At 36.3% G+C, this 23,421-nt stretch overlaps 1 protein-coding gene across 1 annotated transcript in view; it reads left to right on the top strand.

Moving 5' to 3' along the window:
• Nucleotides 1–21,085, top strand: part of DOK6 (docking protein 6) — a 435,054-nt gene extending 413,969 nt beyond the window's left edge. Inside the window, exon 8 of the mRNA XM_008013818.3 lies at nt 13,310–21,085. Coding sequence (XP_008012009.1) covers nt 13,310–13,449 — 140 coding nt within the window. The 3' untranslated portion in view covers nt 13,450–21,085. The remainder of the gene's footprint in view (nt 1–13,309) is intronic.
• The last annotated feature ends 2,336 nt before the right edge of the window (nt 21,086–23,421 follow it).

Genomic DNA, 23,421 nt, shown 5'->3' with positions numbered 1-23,421 from the left:
TATAAAAAGTCAAAATTTTGTTCCTGATGATCCGAATGCTTCCCAGATCTCTGAAAAATTAATCAGTTATCAGAAAGAAAAGCCCTAGGCAAACTTCTTTAGTAATTCATTTTGATAATTATATATTAAACTTCTAGAAAGTAAGATGAAAATTCAGATCTTTTATCAAGTTAAGCAAATTTTTTAACACATCTCGTTGAAGTCATTTCAGAAGTCCTTGGACTAAATGCAAGCTTAACCTTGTATCCACCACAGAATAAAATTGTGCTACATTATATGAATGCCTGATAGTAAATAATTTAAATAATTTCATGATGTTTCTCATGTGTAGTCTGAACTTTCCGCATACTGACTCCTCTGTAAAATGTACGTAACATTCAAAATTTATTTTGTAACAAATCTTTGAGTATATATTGTGCAGAGAAGTCTCATTCTCATGAAAATGTGTTTTCTTGCATTCATTTAAATTTTTAGAAAAGAATTGTAGCAAAATTTTCAAGTTTTTTCTTAATATATCATTTAAAGACTATAAACTTATATGTATTAGTCTTGTTATTTATAGGACACATTAATGTGGTGTTTCAGTAAATTTCTTTAAATAGCTCACTTTATAGTTCAGATCTCTATCTAAACGGGGAATACTGTACTTCATCATCCTAAATAGTTCCTTGATTATTAAAACTCTCTAATAATATGTTCAGAAATGAAAACAAAGATACTTCAATATAATATTGTTTTAACTGAGCCTTTGAAAATAGCAATGAAATATTTATAGTTTAAAAACTAAATACCTGAATTTTTCATTATGAAATATTTTCCCATTCCTCTTGTTAATCAACATTAGTAAATTTTTATTTCATGTATTCTCCAGTCTTTATATAATGTTTTCACTTAGATTATGCCATTTTAACATTTACCATCTTACTGTCACAGATTGCTTATAAACTTCATAATTATTCAAATGAATTATCTATTTGCTAATGATAAAGAATTCATCCAAGCTTGCAAAGAGATCGCAGTTGTAGAAAATTAATATCTCACTAGGTAATTACTATAATTAAAATACAAGAGAAATTAAATGCAAGCAATAGAAACAAATAAATGCTACATTGACTAAAATAAGATATATAAGACTATTTTTATTATGGAGAATTTATAAAATAGGTATTAAAATATAATTCCATTTGAATCAAATTAAACCATCTTCAAGATAAATCAAATTATTATAAACTACATTATATTCACTATTTTTTAGTGTTTGGATATTGTTGCTAACCCACCAGTCTTTTTATAACTATGGGCTGAGCACTACATAAAATTAAATGATATGCAGTTTTCCCATTCAAATATTTCGATCTAAGTTTTAAACACATAAGTAAAGAATAGTTGCATGTCCACTTACAAGATAAATAAAAACCACAGCTTTGAGATGAAAGTCCCATTATTAATAGCAATACATTGATGTATTATATATATAATATATATAATGTATGTATACATAATATATATAATATATGAATGTTAGAGAAAGGAGAGGGAGGGAGTGAAGGGAAAAGGGGAATAAAAGCCTTTACAAATTAACATTTGAGTAATAGAATGTTTTTTAATTCCGTAAATCTCAAAGAGGAGGTTAAGGAAATCACAAATCTCCCACATAGTAAAGCGGCAAAAAGGAGAGTGAAAATAGACAAGATTAGAAAAGCACCAGATCAGTACAGCACTTGAATATATAATTAAGAAATGATCCAGAAAAAGAGAATAGAGGTGGAAAAGAGTGAGAAAACAAAGAAATGGAAGGAAATAATTAACAAGAAATTATTTTAATAATTCTAAATATTTCTTGGAAATAAGAGACTTTGGTTCCTTAATTAAAAAAAAAAAAAATACAGCTTTTCATCATGAAGCCTAAAACACTGGAAACAAAGCAGTTTTTAAAAATTCTAAATAGGATAAAAATTAACTCTATTGTAATATACTATTGTTCTGTACCATTATGTACTAACTCATTTAATACATGATTCTGTTAGTAAAAACTATCATGATTGCCATTGTACAGCTGAGGAACTTGAGGGAAACAGTAAAGAACTTTCTGGATGTCACCCAGCTAGTAAGTAGTGGAGCTGGAAGTCAAACCAAGTAGTCTTCTTTGAGAGTTTATACTGTTAGCCATTACACAATACAGGAATCCTTAATTTAGGGTGAGAACCATGGTAAATTCCCAATGAATTAAAGAGCTAAAGTTAGAAGAAATGTATGAAAGTATTAAGAAGAAAGTAGGAGAAAACATTTTAATATTACTGCAGTGAAGAAAGACTTGTTGTCAAGACACAAAACCTAGAAAACAAAGACAGATTTGACCACAAAAAATTAAATACTTTAGGAAAAAAAAGAAATGAACTAAACAATGAGGTGCAATTTTTTGTATTCAACTTGGAAAAAAGATTTTTAAATATCTAATCATACTCATATCTTTCTAATGTTAAGAAAAAGTACTTTTATATCCGTTAGGTGGGAATGTAAATTAGTGCAATGCAGTTTGACAGTTTATATCAGAAACCTAGTGCCATATAACAGCCATTAAATTAAAAAATAATTTGACAATTTGAAGAATCAGAAATTGCATGTCATATTTAATCATTGTATGTAATTTTAAGCCAAATTATATAATTTCACAAACAAGTGCAAATACCTCCCAGAGTAAAGGCCAAGAAAATAATTGTTCCAACGTCCAAACCCACTAAGTTGTAGTACATTAATTATGTTCAGTTTTTGTTACCAGTTATACCTCAATGAAGCTGGAAGAAAAAAAAAATCCCTAGAAAAAGAAAAGATGTCATGAATTAATGTCTCCTGATTCATTTTGATTTTTATCTTGTTATAGACTGACTTTATCCCCCCAAAAATACATAGGTTGACTCCCCAAACCCACATATGACTGTATTTAAAGATAAGATATTTAAAGAGATAAGGTAAAATGAGGTCATATGGGTAGAACCTCATCTGATACAACTGGTGTTCTTATAAGAAAAGGAAACTAGGACAACGACATGCTCACACACAGAGGAAAGGCCATGTGAGGACACAACAAGAAGATGGCCATCTGCAAACCAAGGAAAGAGGCCCCAGAAGAAAGCAACCCTGCCAACACCTTGATCTTGGACTTCCTGCCTATAAAACTTCAAGAAAAAAATTGTGGCTGAAGCTACCCAATCTGTGGCGTTTTATTATGGCAGCCCCAGCAGACTAAGACATAGTTTTACTTGTTTGAATTGTTTTTTGTTCTTCAGCAACACACTTCATGATTTTGAAGGTACGTGAACCAAGTCTTAATGCATTGAGTTGTGAAAATTGATATTACTACTTCTCTGAAGCTGTGCTGTATCCTAAAGTGACCCATGTGTTTAAAGGGCTTCTATAAGGAAAAGTAGAACATGTTAAGGGCAGTGCTTTGGCTTCTGTTTCCAGGAAAACTAGGTCTGACTTCTTCTGCACTGTCCAGCTTGGCAAGTTGTTAAATACCTCTGGGCTTCCAATTTATTTTTTTTCCACATGTAAAGCGAAGATATGTGTATGAGTAAGGGTTTTCCAGAGAAATACAACCAGTAGGATACATACAGATGTATAAGAGGAGATCTATTATGAGAATTGGCTCACCTTATTATGGAGGCCAAGAAGCTCCATGATCTGCCATCTGCAAGCTGGAGACCTGAAGTAGTGTGACAATCCAAGTCTGAAGGCCTGAGAATCAGGAAAGCCAATGGTGTAAATCCCATAGTCCAAAGGCCCAGAGCTCTGATGTCTGAGGGCAGAAGAAGATGGATGTTTCAGCTCAAACAGTGAGAAAATGTGCCATTCCTCCTTTTTCTGTTCTATCCCAATGGACTGGATGATGCCCGCCCATATTGGTGAGGGCAGATTTTCTTTACTTAGCCTACTGATTCAGGTGCTAACCTCCCCTCAAATACCTACACAGACACACTCAAATAATGTTTCACCAGTTATCTGGGCATTCTTTAACCAATTGCTGTTGACACATAAAAGCCATCACAATATGCAATCTCACTGTACAGAGTTGATATGAGGATTTTTAAAAATATGATTTCTAAGGTACTTTGTACTGGATCTACATGAAATATATGCTCAGCGAACAGTGGTTATTATATTATGGCTTTTCTACATCACCGTCTTTATGGATTAAAACCATTGATCTTCATTCCCCATTTCTCAAATGTGCTGAACGTGAGCCTGAACACCCCTAACAAATCTATTTAAGGTCACGAAGCTGAGACCCTGAGATCTCCAGAGGAATTTCAGAAGCACTCTAGGAGAGCAAAATGATCATAACCATAATAGTCTGGTTTTACTTATAATTAAAACAAATTGAATAAAATTCAGATACAGTTTATAGAAAAGATGTTGGCAATAAGTCCTCGTATTTCTAAGCATAATTAATATATGGTATGTTGATTTTGTATCCTGCAACTTTAGTAAATTTGTGTATCACCTCTAAGAGTTTTTTGGTGGAGTCTTTAGATTTTTCTAAATATAAGATCATAACACCTTCAAACTAGGATAATTTGACTTCTTTTACAACTTGGATGCCCTTTATTTCTTTCTTTTGCATAATTGCTCTGACTAGGACTTCTAGTACTATGTTGAATAAAAGTGGTAGAAGTGGGCATTCTTGTTTTGTTCCAGTTCTTAGTAGAAAGGCTTTCAATTTTCCCCCATTCCGTATGATATTAGCTGTGGGTTTGTCAAAAATAGCCCTTACTCTGTTGAGATATGTTCCCTTTATACCCAATTCATTGAGGGTTTTTATAATGAAGGGATGTGGAATTTTATCAAGTGCTTCTATAGCATCTATTAAAATGATAATGTAGTTTTAGTTTTAGTCCTTGATTTTGTTGATGTAATGTATCATGTTTACTGATTGTTAAACCATCCTTGCATCCTGAGGAATCCCTCCTGATTAAGGTGAATGATCTCTTTAATGTGTTGTTTAATTCTGTTTGCTACCATTTTGTTCAGAATTTTTGAATCTATGTTCATCAGAGATATTGGCCTGTAGTTTTCTCTTTTTTTCTATCTTTGTCTAGTTTTAGTATCAGAGTCATACTTGCCTCATAGAGTAGGTTTGGAAGTGTTATCTCCTCTTCAATTTTTTAAAATAGTTTGAGTAAAACTGGTATTAGTTCTTTACATATTAGGCAAAAGTTAGCAGTGATTCCACTAGGTCCTAGGCTTTTCTTTGGTGGAAGACTTTTATTACTCCTTCAATCTCATTATTCATATGGCCTTTCAGCAGTTTTTCTATACATTAACAGCAAAAAATCTGAAAAAAAAAAGACAGCAATTTCATTCACAATGGCTATGAAATATAAAGAAAACAATTTCATTTACAACAGCTATTAATATAAATATAATACCTAAGAATAAATTTAATCAAAGAAGTCAAACATCTTTACAACAAGGAACACTACAAAATACTGATGAAAGAAATTGAAGAGTACAAAAAAAATGGAAAGATATTCCATGTTCATGGATTGGAAGAATAAATATTGTTAAAACGTCCACACTACCCAAAGCAATCTACAGATTTGAAACGATCCCTGTCAAAATACCAATAACATTCTTCACAGAAGTAGAAAAGACAATTCTAAAATTCACATGGTACCACAAAAGACCCCAAATAACCAAAGATATCCTGAGCAAAAAGAACAAAGCTGGAGACATCACACTATCCAATTTCAAATGAAACTACAGTGATATAGTAACAAAAACAGCATGGTACTGGCAAAAACAGAAACACAGAACAATGGAAAGAGTTGAGAACCCAGACATAAATCCACGCGCTTAACAGCCAACTCATTTTTAACAAAGATGCTGACAGCATACCTTAAAGAAAGGACAGTCTGCTTAATAAATGTTGCCAAGAAAATGGTTATTTATACACAGAATTAAACTAGATTCCCATCTTTCACCACATATAAAACTCAAAATGGAGTAAAGATTTAAATGTAATACCTAAAACTTGAGACTATTGAAAGAAAATATTGGGGAAATGCTACAGGACATTTAGTCTGGACAAAGATTTTGGGGAGTAAGACCACAAAAGTACAGGAAACAAAAGCAAAATAGACACATGGTATTATATCATGCTAAAAAGCTTCTGCACAGCAAAGGGAAAAAAAGCTAACAAATGGATGAGATGACCTAAAGAATGGGAGAAGATATTCCTAAACAATTGATTTGAGTAAGAATTAATAACCAGAATATATAAATAATTTAAATATATATATGTGTGTGTGTGTATATATATATAAAAGCTCAACATAACTAATCATTAGAGAAATGCAGATCACAACTACAATGGGATATCATCTCACCCCACTTAGACTGTTATTATCAAAAAGACAAAAAAAATAACAAATGCCGTCAAGGATGTGGAAAAGGGGAATGCTCACATAGTGTTGGTGGGAATGTTAAGTGGTACAGCTATTATGGAAAATAAAATGGAGATTTCTCAAAAAAAACAAAAGTAAAACTGTCATATGATCCAGCAATCCCATTCTAGGTACGTATCCAAAAGAAAGGAAATTAGTATGTCAAAGAGATATTTGCATTCCCATGTTTATTGCGGCACCATTTACAATAGCCAAGATACAGAATCAACCTATGTCCATAAACAGATGAATGGATAAAGAAAATGTGGTACATATATATGATGGAATGCTATTCAGCCATAAGAAAGAATGAGATCCTGTCATTTCCAGTGACATAGATGGAACTAGGGTCATTATGTTAAGTGAAATAAGCCAGGCACAAAAAGACAACTATTACACGTTCTCTCATGTGAGAGCTGAAAAAATGGATCTCATGGAGATAGAGAGTAGAATGGTGGTTTCTAGAGGTTGGGAAGGGAAAGGGGAAGAAGGAGATGAAGTGAAGTTAGTTAATGGAAGCAAAAATACAGTTAGAAGGAATAAGTTTCAATATTCCATAATATAGTAGATATTATAGTTAACAATAATTTATTGTATTTTTCAAAATAGCTGGAAGAGAAGAACTCCAATATGTCCAACACACAAAAAGAAAGAAATGTTTGAGATGATGAATATCCCAATTACCCTGACTTGATCATTACACATTCTATACATGTTTCAGAACATCATGTGTTCTCTCAAAATATATGCAACTGTAATATATTAATAAAAATATACAAATATACATTTAAATAGTAAGTTTGTTTATTACAAGATATTGTAGAGAGCCCTGGGTTGCTTCTACTTCCGGTCTGGTTTTCACATTTACTTAACTGCCCAATTATTAGATACTCCATATGTATCAGTCAATTTTCACAATGCTATAAAGACATACCCAAGACTGGGTAAGTTATAGAGAGAAGAGATTTAATTGACTCAGTTTTCCATGGCTGTGGAGGCCTCAGGAAAGTTACAATCATGGCGGAAGGGGAAGAGTCACGTCTTTCCATGACTACAGGCAAGAGAGAGCAAATGAACAAAACAGGAACTTGCCAAACGCTTATAAAACCATTAGATCTCATGAGAACTCACCCACTATCACAAGAACAGCATAGGGGAAACGAACCCCACAATCCAGTCACCTCCCTTCTAGTCTCTCCCTCAACACCTGGGGATTACAATTCAAGATGAGATTTGGGTGAGGACATAAAGCCTAACCATACCACCATAAGAAGCTTCTGGCCCCCAATTCATTGCAGTCAGAGCCCGTGAAATAAATGGGCTCTCTTCTGTATGCAAGTCCTTCCTTCCATTCTGTGCTCCACCCTCCATCCATGCTTACATCTGCAGCCTGCCCGCTCCTTTTTCCTCTAATGACTAGAAGCTACTTGTTAAAGGATGACAGGGTCTCCTCTGTGTCTATCTCGGCCCAACTGTTAATGCTTTGACTCTGGGCTGCTTGTGTCCTCATCAGATGACTTTGTTACTTATTTAACACATTGTTTGTTGTTTTGTTTTGTTATTTATAGGGACAATATCCTTTTATCTACCCCAGATTCTAACAAAGTAATAAAACACATACATTCAAACTATTAAATAGCTTTACCAGGCTTACTGTCTTTTACTAATTAATACTGCAAATTTTATGCTTTGGGATCTTTCTGACTTTCTACAAAAACAATTTCCTTCATCGTGTATATCAAGAATAAAATCAGTGTTATTAAGATAAAAATTCAGAGGTTAGCCAAAAGGGAACCCTTGTTGGTAACTGTGTGTCAGCAACAACGCATTTCTTAATTCCTCAGGAAGGAGAAGATATTCACTGTGTGCTGTCAGTCTCCATTTTTTCTTCCATTCATAATGTGAATCTTTGGTTTTGCATTTCAATTTGATTGTTGTTTTCTACTGAATTTGTGCTCCTTCTAGTTCATTACTAGTTTGGATTTTTATGATACAGCAGAGAAACTTCTTTTTAAAACTAGAGTCGCTTTGCTTTTATTGTGTGATAGTCTTGAGTTCCTGGAATTAGAGAGAGGGTCATATAATTTTGGCAGAATAAAGCGAATTTTTTTAATGGTCTCTGTAGCCAATATATTTTCTTATTTATGGAATGGGACTACATTTCCAGGGCATGTATACATACCCCAGTGAGAAACTGGTGGATGTGATGGTACGAGTGTCATTTCAGAGTATACTTGAACTACGAGATAAATGTGATTTTTTTTTTTCCCCCAGATTGTCAACATTACCTAGATATTTGGGTAGAAAATAGTATTTTCTATTAAAACAAACATGAATACACAATAGACGAGTAAAGGTAAGAGGACTTTTAAAATAAGCCAATAACCATTAACAATTTTATTGCTTTTAAATTGTAGCATCCCTCAGATTCCAAAGGTACATATTGGCCTTATTTGTCTTTAGTGGGTGATCTGGAGGAAAAGTTTAGGAAACATTTAACTAGAGTCCTTGTATAGTGTGATGAGCAAGTCTGTTGCATCAGGTTTTTAATTTAAGCCACAAAGTTGATTTTTATTTTGTTTTGCTTCCATCAACACTGCCTAGGGGCATAATTCAAATGAACATTGAAAATGCTTAATTATTTCTCTTTTATTCTCATACTCATTGTTGCCAAAATCAGACAGCATTTATAAAACCTTCACATATAGAGTACTGATTGAGGTATGCTATTTTTATAATATGTATTAAATAGCATCATTTGTGAATTATCTGTAAAGAAATGGTTGCAGTAAGAAAAATCATAATTCAGTTTCTAATTAGACTAGAAATTCTTCACAGAAGAGGTGAAGAAAGTGATGCTGACCTTGAGGGGGAAAATATTCTAAGTATGTCACAGTGAATGTCTTAGTCTTTTTTGTGTTGCTATAACAGAGTGCCACAGACTAGGTAATTAATAAGAAAAGAAATGTATTTATTACAGTTCTGGAGACCGGGAAGTCCAATACTGAGGGGCCCACCTCTAGTGAGGTCCTTCTTGCATCATCCTATGGTGGAAGGCTGAGGGGCAAGACGGGATGAGACAGCAAGAAGGAGCAGAACTCACTTTTATAGCAAAGCCACTTCTGTGATAACCCACTTCTGTGGCAATGAAATTAACATATTCATGATGATAGAGCCCTCATGACCTAATTACCTCTTATTAGTCCCCACTGCCCAACACTGTTGCATTGAAAATTAAGCTCTCAACACATGAACTTTGGAGGACAAATTTGAACCATACTAGTGAGGGACAGCATATTGAGATGGTGGAGAAAGCATAGGTGTTCAGCAAAAAAAAAAAAAAAAAAAAAAAAGTGCGAGAATATCACCCCTTTAGTGCAGGAAAAAAATTAACATTTATTGCATATCTATCATACTAGGTGTCTCCTATATGTTGTTTCATTTAAATCCTGAAAATACCTTGAGAAACTATATTTTCCCCATGCAGAAAAAATGAGGCTCCACAAGGCATGGAAGAACTCAAGTCTGTCTGTTTCAAAAGCCCATGGTAGTGGGGGGGTTTGCACAGTGTGCAGGGGAAGTTATTTGTGATTATTGAACTGATGTGTACAGTTTTATAACTTGCTCTTCTAAGCCCCGTTGGCTGTCTTCTGTGACCCTACATAGCACTGGCTGTATGGATTCTCGATTTGATGTTTATTGCTGTCCGTCTTTGACCATCGTTCAGAACAGCATGTGTACTCTAGAAGTCATGCTTCCGTACTTTGTCTTTCCTGTGGAGCCTTGAATTATTTTAATAGATGATTGTTAATATTAATCGCATGATTGACTTTTTACATCTAAGATTCTAGGATTTAAAAAACCGTGTTAATAGGCAAAGTCTATTTTGAATTTTCAACTTAAGCTTCAGTTCTCAGCCCACAAGTAGTGTGAATTAAAGATGCTTCAGCATTTGTTCTCTTTCAGATATGTCTAAAACTTTTTTTTTTAATGACAGGATAAAACCAAGGCCAGGAGCATGATCTTAATATTAGACTTTCTAGCTGTCTTATGGTGATAAATGCCAGTATCTCCAATTACAGAAACTATGAATTACCATGTAGAGTCAATGGTAAGATGAGACAAAATCATCAAAACTTTTAAGTGTTTTTTCCCATATCAGCTTAGTGTATCAGAACTTTGTCATTTCATCATGCCAAAATGCCACCTCCTTAGGGAGCCTTTGCTGACCTCCCTAGTTGCCAATCCTGCTTGGAGACTACCATGACATGGTGGCAGCACTTAGCATGGATTAACTCATTGATTTAATACTCAAAAGGATCATAGAAGCTAAGTGCCACTGTATCATCCAGAATTTTTAGACAAGGAAACTGAGAAACCAAGAGATGAAGTAATTCCATTAAGATGGGTTACAGGCTAGGAAGTAGCAGAGGCAACATACATACCTGGTGTTCTAGCTCCAGAGATCCTACCTCTAACCTCTAACCACTCCCTTAAAACCTCCCCAGCCCCTCCTCTGGAGTCTCCCCCTGCTCCTCCCCCTTCCCTAATCCCTTCACTAGCTGCTCCCCTAACTCATCGCCTAGTTCCTCCCCTAACTCCTCCTGCAGCCCCTCCCCTAGTTCCTTTCATGACTACTTCTTTCCCTAGCCCCTACCTTAGCTCCTTCCCTAGTCCCTCTAACTCCTCCCCAAGCCTCACCCCTAGATTCTCCCCTAACTCCTCCCCTAGCCCCACTCCTAGTCTGTCCCTAACTCCTCCTCTAGCTCCTCCCCATCCCCTCCCGTATCCCTCCCCTAGTCCCTCCTCTAGTCCCTCCTCTAGTCCCTCCCCAGCTCTTCCAGTCTCTCCCTAACTCCTCCCCTAGCTTCTCCCCAGTCTCATCTCCTTAGCTCCTCCCCTAGTCTCTCGCTAACTCTTCTAGCCCCTCCCCTAGTCTCTCCTTAGCCCCTCCCATAACTCCTCCTTTAGCCCCTCCCCTAGTCTATCCCATAACTCCTGCCCAGTCTCTCCCTAGCCCCTTCCCCTGGTCCCACCCTAACTCCTCTCCTAGCTTCTTCCCTGATCACTACCTTAACCCATCCTTTAATTCTCTGACTCCTCCCCTCCTCTGCCCTGCTTCATTTTTCCTTCGCTATATCATCAGGGTCTTGCTGAAATTAAAAGAATTTGATGAGGAGGCTGCTTAAAGAGCTGGGGGAACCGATGAGAAAATGCGGGCATGCGCAACAGCAGGAAGCATCACTCCCCTCAGTCCCGCAAGCCAGGCGAGGAGTGCAGGGCAGGATCCTGGGAGAGAGGGAAGAGAGGGACTAGTAGAGCCTCCAGGCGCTGTGGGGCAGAAAGCTCTGGAAACCCAGAGGACTGGCTCCGGCAGAGCCAGGGGTGTGGGGCAGGAGGTGCGAGGGAAAAGCCCCTCTTTTTGATCCACCCTTGATGAGCCTGTGTGGGCAGCAACAGAATCCAAGACATCGTGAATCTAAAATAACTGTTTTTTAAATGCAAGATTTTTCTCCCAGTATTTTGCCGTTTAAGTGTTTCTACCACTAAGTGGTTAAGTGGTTCCGTTTTAATTAGCCTTTTACTACCCAGTTCATTTGCGTTTCCTCCCTGCATACCAAGCTTCCCACACTGAGAGTATTTTCCACGTCGCCAAACACACCTGGCAATAAAACAGGCTTAAAGCGAGTGACATTGCCAAGGACAGAGCCACCTGAGGAGCCTGACACAGAGATGGTCGGTGCTCGGCGTTAACAGATTGTCTTCTCTGTGTTCCTCGTCCAAGCGATCGGATAACACACAAATCAGACTCAGCACAGCCCCTTCTTTGGGTAAAACAGAAACTCTGAAAGAGCGTGACTTACTACATCTACTTTTCTTCTCCCTCTAAGCTCATCCATTAGATACAAATCATTCTCAAGTATGAAGAATAATTGCTGGCTTAAAACGGATGAGGGGGAAAAAAACAATAAATAAAGATGAGGAAACGACTGGAAAGTTCATCAGAAGCCTTAGTTAGCATGCATGCATTTCTCTGTACTTTGTTAGCATTCTGAAAAGTTTTCGGTAATCACTTCTGTTTTTGGTTTGCGATAGACTACTTCTCATGGCAGGGGTGGAGCTGAACAACCAAAAGCATAGATAGAATTTTCTTTAAATGCATTTTGTATGGAATTTAACTCTTAGGTCATTTTGGTAACCATCGAGCTTAATTGTTTGGGTGAACCATATCATGAAGTGATTTCAGTGGCGGTGACACACACCCGCTAGGATAAGTCAGAATCTCTACCTCTATCATTGTAAAAGCTTTTTTCCTGATAATTGATGGTTACTGGTTAGGGTAAAACACAGCTTGCCTGTTCCCAGAGATTTTAAGAAAGTGTGTAATTTTCTTGTGTATGCTGAAATTGAGCATAAAGGAAAAGAAAGCAGCTTATAGGCTCTCCATCAAAGACAGCTTTTTCTGGGGAAAAGCTTTTCTGCGTTTATTTCAAAAGCTGAAGAACAGTAGAAGGTTGAGATCCCCTAGAAAACCTACCTAGCTCTCTGGCATCCAGAATTTTTGGCAAAGTACATTTGGAGGAAATATTGAGCTCTGAATACATTTTAACTCATCAAGAATCAAGGCAACAAAATTGCTCAATTTTTACCAATTTATTTTGAGCTCAATATTGAGGATATGAAAGCTGCTGCCTTGTTTATTGTTCTTAAAAAGGAGAGTGACAGATTGATAGACATCTGATAGATGATAGATGATTGATATAGATAGATGATAGATGATGACAGATGATAGGTAGGTAGGTAGGTAGAAATTGTGCTTCTGAATCTGTTTCTCAGTAGAGCTCTCCTTTCTTCCTCTCTAGGTCATGGGTTTGGTTCGTCAAAGATGTCTCGTGCACAGACATTTCCCAGCTACGCCCCAGAACAGAGTGAAGAGGCCCAGCAGCCGTTGTCGCGGTCCAGCAGCTATGGCTTCAGCTACAGCTCCAGCCTCATCCAATGACACACAGAGAGCCGCTGCTGACTAGAGAGACAGTCTGTCCTGGACCCGTCTGTGGGGTCATTGCACCCTCTGCCTCCTGGAAGACCGATTGCAGTACAAATTGAAATGGGTCTGCTCTAGCCCCAGTTCCATTGGAAGGTTAAAAACTGGAGTTCTGCTTCCTTGATTCAGTGGCTAAGTCCTTTATTTATTGAATTTCTTTGGGGGAATCTATGTTTTACATGAATAGAATCCAAATCGTATGAACAGTTATTTAAATAAACAAAACTCTTTGGGTCTGACAGTAGCAGAAGCCTCAGCACTGGGAAGAGTTGCCCACGTTGGGGTATGCCTGGGTGGCGGGCACCTCTCATCTCACAGCGCAGTCCTCCCATCTGAGCACAGGGTCTGTCCTTAGACATAGTGGTGACCCTCCACAAGCTCTGTGGCTTTTAAAGTTTTGACAGGGACAAATACAGTAAGCTCTACAAATGACATCATAGCTGCATATAAATAAACCCAGTGACAATTAAAGGAACATGAAATTCAGAACACACTATTAAGCAGGGCCCTGTAGCTCTACTCGTGTGTGTGTGCGTGTGTGTGTGTGTGTGTGTAGACAAATATGGATATTGCTGTATCCATCTATATATAACAAGTATATATCAAACATGTGCTGAGGGTGACAGGATATGCTCACTTAAATTGTTGAAAACCATAATTCGGTGCATTAAAATTAAGATTGTTATGTTGAATAGCTATTTTAAAAATAGTGCTGCAAAAAAAAAAAAAAGGCTTCTTATTAGCAAAAGTATATGTAATCCAGTCTGTTCCCATGACAAGTGTAAGCAAAAATGTGAGAAGGGGAACATTCGGAAGCAAAAGAACTAGTCTAGCTGTCCGACACGTCATGTCATACACTGTCTTTCTGGTGAGTGTTTCCTTGTTGTTGACAATGTTACTCCCTTTGGCCATCCACCTGAGCTATGTGAGGTTTCCGTGTGAATACTGATCAGCTTCCATTTAACCTTGAGAGAAAAGAGAGGTTCTAAATGAAAAACTCTTTAGGAAAGAAATAATACACCTAAAAAGAACTCAGCTATTTTGCAATAAAGAGAAGAACAAAATGGGCACAGGATTGTGGATACCAATATTTAAAATGTCAAAGATGCTGTTCTCAGAAAACCACTGGGGGCCTATTATTTACTGTGTAACCAGAACTTGCAGGGCTTTATTTTTTCTTTTACTGGACACAGGTTGTCTGAGATTATAAGAAATAAAATGGATCAAATATAATTTTCATCATCCCTGACACTGATTACAAACCTTACAGTGTTTAAAGGGAGGTAGTGATTTCCACGGAAACTGAAAGAGTTTGGCTAATTCAGGTCAACAAAGATATATTTGCCCTTAATTTTGGAGTTAACTCAAGTAAAAATAAAAATTATCCTGCCTGAATCATCTGATGCTTTGTGCCTAAGATGGTTATCTCTCAAATACTCTAGGGCGGGTTTAAAGAACAGTGAACTCAGGTCACGCAAGATGAAAACCCAGCTTTTTTTTTTTTTTTTTTTTTCTTAATAGGAAAAATTTTTAAACTATCCAAATTAGTCTGTTGAAAGGGTGCCTTTTTTGCTGATCTCTGATGAGTGGTCTTTTCATCCCTATCCATAGCTTGACTGCAAACTGACAATTCATTTCAGTGAATTACTACCAAATAAAAGTGGTTCCAGATCCCTCCTAGATAAATGTGCACTTACAGCAACTACCTACGCTCTCCAAATCACTCCACTAGGTATGAAAACCCCATCAAGATACTAATCATAAGAGTTAATGTGGCTGCAAAAAATAATTATCCTAAGCTTTCAGGGATAAAAAGAAAATTACCCAAGTTCTCTGCACTGTGAGTTTTGCTGACACAGCAGAGGAGCAGATGACCGGTTCCTACAACTGTACAGCCTTCCTTGAAATCACAGCTTTTGGGGTTAAACACTTGTGAATTTCTTTTGCACATGGTATTTGCTTTTGAAATGTCTTTAGTCAAATACACCAGAGCAACTCCCAGCTGAGAACATTTGAGCACAGTTCCTAGTGGGGCCACATTCAGAGCGAGCCTCTCGCCGGCTCACTCAGTTGAGCTGTTGCTTAGACACCACAAGTTTCTACATGGGACTTATGGGGAACGGCCCTCAGGGGTCCTGGTTCACATCTCAGCTTTATTCATGTGCTGGAAGCACAAACAGCGAGTCCAGGGAGGGATTCTGCTAATTAGAAGAGTCTGCTCTTGCATCTGTTTCTTAGGGGACAAATACCTGCATGTAATTGCTTTCAAGAACTCCATTTGATTCTGATCATTACCAATGACTATAACTGAAGGAGCACCAAAGATCAGGCATAACCTTGGTCCAGTTCATTCTGAAAATGATGTCGTAAAAAAAAAGGGTGTGAGAGAAATCTGCTTCGCAAGTTTTTAACCAGATCTCATCACAATGAGAGTAATGCTGTAATCTATCTCATGGCACATTCTTGGAGCTTAATTCTAGCATACTCCTCCAAGTACACTCACACTTGTAGCTGAGTCAAGACTGCTAAATGAACAGATAGGAGAACTTATATTATCCTAATATACTTGACATGAAGCAGTGTTCATTGTAATAAAAATGACAAACAGATAAATCTTCTACCAAAACCAAAGATGGAAAGTCACTGTATCCGTCTCCTGGAACTTCATAAAATCAATTTCACTGGAGCAACCAGAAGGGTCATGGATATGTACACCACTCGCTTGAGCTCGTAGGTTTTTGACTGGGGATGCCTCTACACTTTGTAAGTCATTTCTCCCTTCAAAAGTTGTATGATATCTTTAATATATGTGTCTTTTTCAATGTGAGGGAGGAATTACTATGAACCAAAGATACCTTTTTGGCTCCTTCTGAAAGTGACTCAGTTTGAATTCCATTCAGATTTGTACAGATAAATAGATGGTCACCATTTCTGCATCAGGTTGGAAGAGACCAATGTTAAAGGAACCTAGTGTAAGGAATAGCAGTTGTGAAAACAGACAAAGCCTAGAGGAGGTATCCATTTCACTGAAAGATTACATGAGGGGACTTATTTTTTATGTTCCCAATTTTTTCTTCTGATAATATGAATTAATGTACACATGATTGACACATGACATTACACTTAAAATGCAGGAAAGTACAAAACAACTTTGATCCAATAGTTTCCCATTCTGGGGGGTGGGGGCAGAGGTGGAAAAGCAAACACATCTTTCACTTATGTATTGAACAAACAAGCACTCAGAACTAATTTATTTATGCAAGTAGCAAATATGTATGAATCAATAGGTTCTGGCCACTGCCACAATTTGAAATAAATAAAATAAGAAATATATATTTATAGTTGAGGGAAGATGCTGTTTGATAGAGCATGTGAAATCGATGGAAACATGTTTATAAAACATAAACCTCACCTTTTTCACCAAATAGAAACTAGAGAACTAGTCCTAGTATCTTGCACAATTCTTCTCTGTCTTCATTGGGAAATTAGGTTTGAAAATCTTTCATCACCTATAAAAGGGTGAACCTCTTACACCGTCTATTCAGTATAGAAACAGTGGACTGATAAATAACTTTACATTGTTAGTAGTAGTTTCTACAGATCCAGTTTATTGCATGTCATATCTTTATTGTAGATATTAAAAACACATCATAAAAATTGATGTGTGTCCCTCCTAGTTTGGCCAGTATCTCAGAAAACTTTGTTAAAAAAAAAAAAAAAAAAAAGCATGGGGACTCTACTCCCTAGGTTATTTGAGCCATTTAATAAAATTGGCCATTAGTGATACAGTGAAAACAAGCTAAGGAAATGATATTCTCCTAAAAAATTATATTCCAGTTTTGATTATTATAACAGCACATTAAGTGGGCAGTATATACCTAATGGAACTAAGATGTAGGGCTTTAACAATTCATGTTTTATTTTAAAATATTCTATTGAAGACTGCACAAAGTGAAAATTATACATGTTTCTCCAATCCTGTGCTCATGTCTGTAAATACCTTGCAATTTCAAATATTTCAAATTACTTCATCAGTCATTAACTATATGATCTCCCAAACACAGCGTTCTCAAAATCGATAAAAATTTGCCACTGGATATGCATTAATAGCTGTAACAGTGGGTGACATGCCACACAAATTCAGCTTATGAAATTTATGGAGTGTGTGTTTGTAGACTATGAAATTTATGAAGTGCAGTTTCCCATGGAGAGAATAGAGAGGGAGGATGGCAACTAGTCATGAAGGCAACAATTCAGGTTAAATGCTAAAGAATACAATTAAACGTCCGGAGTAACACTTGGTCTCTACCTTTCTAACATTCTAACCCAAGGCCGGTGTCACGGACTTGGCCTTCTTCCCTGTCACCTCATACTAAGTACGCAACTTACAGAGGACATCTGTTGCTTTATGTCTTAATGTCACTAGAGGAAGACACTACATTCCCAACAAAGATGCATCTTTCGGCTTAGTGCAAAACGTTGAACAAGAAAGAATGTGTAACCAAGTCCCCACAGTAAAATGTGTCTTCAGGAACATGAGCATCACTTTTATATAGTCAACCTCATTTGAATTTTATCATGAACATAAATTGTTGGTGAGACTGGTGGGCAGGGCTGGATCTGTGAGACGAGATCAACACTCTCTATAAACATATTTTATGTGTTGTGCATTCTCTATAAACATATTTGGAAGATTGCCCACATTTTCTCTGTGGACCTGCCACAAATCCCTACTTTCTTACTCAAGGATGTGAATCCTGTAGCATTTGTGCAATTACACCAGCAGAGGAGGCACTAGACAGTTTATAGAGTCTTGTGGAAGTTGGGCACATTTTCCAGGCAGGTGGAATGCTAGCTAGATGTAGAAGCACCCTTAAAGGTCATGTAGAATAAAGCCCCACTTTGTGTTAAACTGAAACCCATGGATGTTGTAATTTGTTTAATGGCAAAGAAGGAGCCAAGAATTGTTTCTCGTAGTTCCAGGCTCCTGGTCTAGGAATGTTTCCTTGGCTTCAAGGCGTCTCCCAGTTTGACGTAGTGGGAGCTGAGAAATGCCACATGGCCTCAAAATAAATAAACCCTTGTACATTTAAGTGTTTTCCCAGATTTTCAGATGCCTCTACTCTTGCTGAACTCATCACCAGCTCTACCAGTAGAGAGGAGTTATGGGGCAATTCATTAGATTTCTGGTAGCTCATGAATGATTGGTATAAACTTTATTTACTCGTAAATTGTCATCCAGTTATTTGAAATTCAGTCTTATCCTAAAGTGGTAGTCAAACTAAAAAACATTAAGTAGGTGTTTGTGTTTAGTCGTCCTACGAAGTTATCACAATCACATAGTAATTGATTATAATTTTTGGAATTTTTATCACTTTCTAGCACTTTATGGTGTTACTATATGGCATTTGTCACAACTTTGTTGCATAATTGATAACATCAAGGCTACATTTTTTTCATGTGAGCCTCAAGAAGCTTCCATTATCAACAAAAATTGGGGGAATTACTTTTTTTTATAATACCTTTATACATTAGGTTTTTCCTGATAAACTTCAGTAGACAATGATTTAAATTAACTGAAGTTTAGATAAATAAAATATGCTAAAATTACTAAATAATATGAAAACCACATTATACTTGTAATTTTCAGACATTTTTCTGCTACCTTAAGATTTTAACATCTTATAAATATTAATGTTTGAAGGAGAGAAGAAAAATACATTTGTAGTAGAAATATTTCCTCTTACAATGCTGTTTCACTAAGTTTTTTAAAGTTATCTTCCATGCCTGTTTCCCTAGTCTGAACTCCACATTCCAATTGTCAGAAGAATTGAATGGATTTAAATTTTCTAATCATTATTTGGGGCCCATGTTAGCTGTTGAAACAATTAAGTTCCTCACTCTTTCCTGCTATTAGGATGATTTTAGACTATGAGCATAAAATCAACCCTTTCTGCACTTAATTGAACATCGAATGGAGCAAGGTCTACACCCTCAGCCTGTTGCTGTGCTAATGTTAGGACTGAATTGTTATATCAATTCCCTCAAGAGACCCACAGCCTCAAAAGAGTTGCTTATTATCGGGTGTCCGAAATTCAGAAACCCAAAGTCAGGCAAAGAAGGAAACTGAGATAATGATTTTATGTTTTTAAGTCACTGCAGGATTTCTCTCAAAGAAAACATCGGAAAATGGTTGAGAAAGTAGTTCCAGATCATTAACTATTTTACAGAGGGACTGAAAGCCAGGGAAAATAAAGAACAAAAGGATAGTAGTATCTTGATATTAAATATCCATCAGAAATTAACAAAATATAAGTCAATATGAAATAATAATTTGAAATCAAATTCAGATTCACATGTATAGTGCATAGTTCAAGAAATAATGCTTACTCTTATAAAAATATATATATATGTATCAGTGGGTAGAGTGGGGGAGCTCCAACTTTGTTGTGAAAACTGATAACAGAGTGCGATTCTTTCCAGTTATAAGATACTGTATTACTTTAGTTATAGCAAGCGTGCATAAATGACAACTCAGGCTGCTCCCTGACATAAAAGCCAGTTCCATCTTTATTGCAGATGACAGACTTTCCAAGACCTGCAGAGGCCCCCTCCACCCCAACCTTAGTGCATGCTGACACACGCACACATACACACTCACACATACACACACACACACATTTTTGGCTTTTGACCCACTCTGTGTGTTCCACTGAAGTTACCTTTTCCTTAATAGATCCACACAGAATTACCCCATCCTGCAAAATCCTTATCCCTATGAATCTCTAAAATATATTAAATAATGTGTTATATATTTGCTTTTTGTAAATCTTTATTTAATTTATATATACTTTGTGAAGTCTTATACTGTACATCATAAAGGGATGTCATTTGTAGTTGGTTCAATATAATGTTTATGATCATTTTGATAAGAAATAACTTTGGACATTAGGCCCTTGTTAAGAAAAAAAACACCCATTATAAATTTGCTTCTGTTGGAAAATACATGATTTGGCATACTTCATTTTTAGTAACAATCTATTCTAGATAAATGATAATTTGGGGACATCTGTACTTAAAAACTAGCTGAACTATGTTTTGGGATGAGATACAAAGCAACAGCTGTCCCTGGAACTGAAATGTGAATTTCTGGCAGAACAGAAAATATTATAATAATGAGGCAATAATAAAATTAGGAAATTAAATTATTTTAAAATCTGTCTGTGTGATTTTTCCCCTTGGTAAAAATACATGAAATACATAATTGAAGAATTATCTTCTTCTGAAGTCATAGTTTTTAACCATCAATAAATAAACCTAATCTATTGTTAACAATGTCTTATTCATAATTCTAAAAAATTTACGAATGATACTGCTATGAGGTTGTGCACTATTAAAATTTGCTCCATCACTTAAAGCAGTTCAAAAGTACTACTTTACATCACAACTTTGCATGATTGAGATTTTGAACAACAAAATTGATGGTTTTACCCACAAGTTATTTAATAAAGCTAACACTGTAATATTACTTGGTTTTCTTATATTTTTATCGTGTGATGAAATGTAACTGTAATTAAACAAAATTCTGACAATCATATTCTGCTAATGTTTAAAATGTTACTTATTCCTTCACTTATTAGCTTGCTATTTTGAAAATAAAGTGAAAGAAGGCCCTTTATTAAATGAAAGGTTACCGATAATTTATTATGTATTTCCAATGTTTTCCTAACTCCATCTTTTAATATAACTGAATTTTTATTAGGTTGACTAGGGTTTGAAGGAATTGTAGAATTTAATATTGAAAATGACACTAGAGGTTAACACTTTTAGATATCCAGGCTGGGTGCGGTGGCACACACCTGTAATCCCAACACTTTGCGAAGCTGAGGCGGGTGGATCACTTGAGGTCAAGAGTTCAAGACCAGCCTGGCTAACATGGTGAAACCCCGTCTCTACTAAAAATACAAAAATTAGCTGGGCTTGGTGGCAGATGCCTGTAATCCCAGCTACTCAGGAGGCTGAGGCACGAGAATTGCTTGAACCTGGGAGGCGGAGGTTGCAGTAAGCTGAGATCGTGCCACTGCACTCCAGCCTGGGCGACAGAGTGAGACTCAGCCTCGAAGGAAAAAAAAAAAAAAAAAAGATATCCAGAGAGCTTAAGTGGCTTGCATAATGTCGCACAGCTAGACAATGACTTTTCCTACAGAACTCTGCTCTCTAATAACAAAAAAAAAAAAAAAGAAAAAAAAATGAACATCATTTGGTAAAGATTTAACTTCAAAAGTGAAATGCATGCAGCTATGACTATCATATCGTGCTGTTATGTTATCAATGGCTTCTTTTAGTTTTCAGCCCATAATTAAGTAGCCTTTGTCACTCAGATTTAGACCTGTCTAGAAATACACTTATAGAATCTATTTTTCAAACTAACCTTTAAATATTAGCTGGGCATTTCTTATGGGTTTACTAGATTAATTTGTTATGAGCATTTTTCCTTTTAGAGAATAATGCTTTTAAAGAGAGTGTGAAGCTCCAATAATATCAGAGAAATCAAACTGGGTGAGAGAAAAGGAATCAAGCAGTCAGTACTGTTAAAAATGCCCTTCACATGGTGGCGGGCGCTTTTAGTCCCAGCTACTCGGAGGCTGAGGCAGGAGAATGTGTGAACCCGGGAGGCGGAGCTTGCAGTGAGCTGAGATCCGGCCACTGCACTCCAGCCTGGGCGACAGAGCGAGACTCCGTCTCAAAAAAAAAAAAAAAAAAAGCCCTTCGATGGGTAAGTCTGGCCAAATTTATGAACTGAAGAAAGCAATGAAAAATGTATGAGACCTTTCCATTTTATGCAGGCAACAGAAGTTTGAAAAATGTTCGGGAGTGCCAATGACGATGAAATCACCCATTCTTTGTCAAAACGGAATGAAATACAGCATATTCTGAATATGAATTTTCAGTGACACATTTTCATAACGAATTGGTGGTATGAACTTGATGAATTTTCTTTCCTTTTTGTCACTATTAAAATCATGGAGACTATATTTACTTGGGAAAGCGTCTTTAGAAATAATGTAAAGGTTTATATAAGCTTAGAGCTAACATCAAAGAAAGTGTTTAATAAATATATGTCACAAGGTACAGCCCAATAGCAATTATGCTATTTTCGTAATGTACAAAGAACATCAACTATTTTTACTTCCAGTTTAGTAAAAAAATATATTTTTAAAAGATTTATCTAATTTTAGCATCCATATGGTGAATTATTAAAATAAATGTTTGAGTAAGAGCTGGATAGAATATCAAAACATTCATGTAAGTATGAATTACACTAATATGTAGGTATCTTTAGGATATTAGCCTGCTGATTTCATCTGATCGCAAAAGCCAGTTAAGCGCTACTTATTGAGTAATTGCTACCACCAAAACATGAGTGGAGGACAAGCAACATCTCCTGATCTTTTTTTTTTTTGGCTCCTTTTAATTCCATTTGATATGCATCAGTGTCAGTGTGGAGCTGCGACAGCAAATGCATATATGGCTTTCTGTAGGAGACATGAAAATGGATAGAAGTAGGGAATGCAAGGGAGACCATCCTCACTAGCTCCCAGAATTCCTTTCTTAAACCTATGTCTGCACTTCTCTTTCCTTCTTCCTCCTCCTCCTCCTCTTTCTTTTCCCCAACAGCCACCCCACCCCACAAATAGGCTGCATTTTAATCACAAAAAATATTAGACACACAGTCTAACATAACTCCAAAATTGTCTGTTTTTTGAAATGTATAAATGTTTTAAAGCCTCTTTAAAAGAGAAAGAAAATTATTAGATACCAAAATCTAACATAACTCCAAATGTATCTGTTGCTATTTGAGTTCTATACATTTTTAAAAACTCATTTTTAAAAAATCCTCTATTTTTTCCTCTCTTGACACAAACTTGC

The sequence above is a fragment of the Chlorocebus sabaeus genome, chromosome 18, assembly GCF_047675955.1.
Source record: "Chlorocebus sabaeus isolate Y175 chromosome 18, mChlSab1.0.hap1, whole genome shotgun sequence".
NCBI classification, from domain to species: Eukaryota; Metazoa; Chordata; class Mammalia; order Primates; family Cercopithecidae; genus Chlorocebus; species Chlorocebus sabaeus.
This window is presented reverse-complemented; position numbering and strand designations above follow the sequence as displayed.